Source organism: Myotis davidii, unplaced genomic scaffold (assembly GCF_000327345.1).
Source record: "Myotis davidii unplaced genomic scaffold, ASM32734v1 scaffold174, whole genome shotgun sequence".
NCBI lineage: Eukaryota > Metazoa > Chordata > Mammalia > Chiroptera > Vespertilionidae > Myotis > Myotis davidii.
Window position 1 is genome coordinate 64,551 of NW_006289087.1, and position 3,035 is coordinate 67,585.

General features: G+C 55.9%; 1 protein-coding gene across 1 annotated transcript in view; it reads left to right on the forward strand.

Moving 5' to 3' along the window:
- The window catches only part of SLC35F3 (solute carrier family 35 member F3), a 16,255-nt gene that overhangs the window by 9,561 nt on the left and 3,659 nt on the right, over nucleotides 1-3,035 (forward strand). Inside the window, exon 6 of the mRNA XM_006761299.2 lies at nucleotides 836-1,028. Within this exon, the coding sequence (XP_006761362.2) occupies nucleotides 836-1,028 (193 nt within the window). The remainder of the gene's footprint in view (nucleotides 1-835; nucleotides 1,029-3,035) is intronic.

Below are 3,035 nucleotides of genomic sequence, written 5' to 3' on the forward strand. Positions count from 1 at the left end.
CCGGTTGGTGGTTGGCAGAGGCCTCCCCCATTTCAGGAGGCAGTTTGGGGCAGGGAGAGCGGCCACAGCGTGAGAGCGTGGGGGCCCCGGGGCACGACCTCCGGCCCCTCCTAGCGGAGGCCCACCCGGCTGTGGCCTGGCGAGAGAATCCTGGATTGGCTGCCTCCTGCACGTCCCCCACTGGGATGGAGCCCGCAACCCGGGCAGGTGCCCTGACCGGGAATCGAACCGTGACTCCTGGTTCCTAGGTCGATGCTCACCCACTGAGCCACGCCGGCCGGGCCAGAGATGGATTTGTAGGGTCCCCAAGAGGCATGTGTGATCGTGGGTGAGATTTCTCACTCGAGTGGCTGCCTCGTCTTCACCCTGAAGCTGGGGTGCAGTGTTGTGAATGCAACGCGGACAAGTGTGAACCCACGATTCATGAGGGGCTCCCTCTCCAAGCAGCTGGAGAGGAACTCCACCGTGATGTCACTGGATTTGTGATGTCACTGGATCTGTGATGTCACTGGATTTGTGATGTCACTGGGTTTGTGATGTCACTGGATCTGTGATGTCACTGGATTTGTGATGTCACTGGGTTTGTGATGTCACTGGATCTGTGATGTCACTGGATTTGTGATGTCACTGGGTTTGTGATGTCACTGGATCTGTGATGTCACTGGATCTGTGATGTGGGCAGTGAGCGCCGGTCTGACCGCCCTTCCCTGCAGGCCTGGCGGTGGGACCCGCTGTCAGGTGGCTCCGTCCTGCGGTCCAGCCCCGGCTCCAGGGCCTTGCCTCCCCGGGTCCCAGCTGGGCCGGCAGGGCCTGCAGCCTCTCCGCTTCCTCGCAGGTTCTCTTCAAGCTGCTCCTGGGCAGCGCCAAGTTCGGAGAAGCCGCCTTATTCCTGTCCGTCCTGGGCGTGTTTAACGTCCTCTTCGTCTCCTGCGTCCCCGTCGTCCTCTACTTCACCCGCATCGAGTACTGGAGCCCTTTCTCCAACATCCCCTGGGGGCACCTGTGCGGGTTCTCCCTCCTCCTGCTCAGTGAGTAGCGCACCGGCCGGTCTCACCCGCGATCCCCGCCCACGGTCCCCGCCCGCGGTGACTGGGGAAAACACTGCGTGTATATAACAAACACCAACATTCAACGCCCTGCTTTCCTTTTTATTTTTTAAAAATATATTTGTATTGATTTCAGAGAGGAAGGGAGAGGGGAGAGAAACATCGTTGATGAGAGAGCATCATGGATCGGCTGCCTACTGCACGCCCCACACTGGGATGGAGCCTGCAACCCGGGCCTGTGCCCTGACCGGGAATCGAACCGTGACCTCCTGGTTCATAAGTCGATGCTCAGTCGCAACCCGGGCATGTGCCCTCACTGGGAATCGAACCGTGACCTCCTGGTTCATAGGTCGACGCTGACCACTGAGCCACACCGGCTGGACGCTGGTAACATTTATTGAACACCGATAAGTGTCAGCGTTCAATAAATACTATCACCTATTATCATATAAATGTCATTGTCATCCTTACTTGATAAAAAGGCTGGTCTGGTGCAAGGCAGAAATGCAACCAGGAGGTGCCTCTTCGTTTCAGCCTAAAAATGCAGACCCCGGCCCGGCCAGCGTGGCTCAGATGGCCGACCTAGGAACCAGGAGGTCACGGTTCGATTCCCAATCAGGGCACATGGCCCAGATGTGGGCTCAATCCCTAGTGTGGGGCGTACAGGTGGCAGCCAATCCGTGATTCGCATCATGGATGTTTCTCTCTCTCCCTCCCTCTCCCTTCCTCTCTGAAATCAATATAAATATGTTTAAAAATAAGACATAAAAATGCAGACCCCAGGACCCCTGCTCACACAGGCAGCCCCGCGTCCCTGTCAGCCAGGTGGGGAACAAAGGGTGCAGAGACCCGTCCTCGTCTCTGGCGCCTTCTCACTGGTCACCTTGACTACATTTCTCTTCCTTCTTCAGGGAAGGAGGGGAGCTGAGTCATCAGGAAAGTTGTCCTTAATCCCCACATCCCAGAGGGCCCCCCCCTACCCCCCACCTCCCCGAGTTCAGGGGTCAGAGCCGAGGGCAGTGATCCGAGGAGCTGGGGTCAGGCAGAGCAAAAACCGCCGTGAGGACCTGGGCCTCGGCCTGGCCGCCCGGCTGGACGTGGGGACCCCGATGGTGCCTGGGCCTTAGGACCTCTGTCCCCGGTGCCCGAGCTCCCGGCAGTCTTGGCTCCAGCTCCCCAGACCCTCCCATTGGGGGCCAAAGCTTTGTAGCATTTGGGGTAAAGTGGGTGGGGCCATGGGCCTTCAGGGTGAGCTTGGTGACGTCATCGTTCAGCAAGGACTGGGGAAGGTCAGGGACCCTCAATGGCCGGCTCAGTGTTTGGTGAGATAATTTCCCACCAGATCGGACAGGAAAGGTCCCCTGTAGGGTGCGGCTTTGTCATTTAAATTTTTTAAAAATATATTTTTATTGATTTCAGAGAGGAAGGGAAAGGAAGAGAGAGAGAGAAACACCCATGATGAGAGAGAATCCTGGATTGGCTGCCTCCTGCACGTCCCCCACTGGGATGGAGCCCGCTACCCGGGCAGGTGCCCTGACCGGGAATCGAACCGTGACTTAGTTCATAGGTCAATGCTCAACTACTTAGCCACACTGGCTGGGCAAGAAACTCTTTCTATAATCCCCTGGCATACTTTGCCTCTGTATACTTCCAGTGACAGGGAGTTCCCTGCTTAACTTTGGGAATGCCTAATTCCCAAAGCCTGCTAGAAAAGACTTCCTTATATTGACCCAGAATTTGTTTCCCTGGAATTTCTACCCTTTGAGCCTAGTCCTCCCCACTGATGCCTCAGTTGTTCACTCTTTTTCTGGGATAGCCAGCCCCTCAGGTGTCTGGAAACAATTCAACTTTTAAAAAGTCTCCCTTTTTCCTTTGGATCTGATTCAAATCTCTTCCTAAATTTCATCCTATGTCTCTGGCCACTTGTTCTTGGGCCCCTCTTTTCCTATCCACCCTTTAAAAGTTGGTGTCTTTCAAGCTTACACCCAG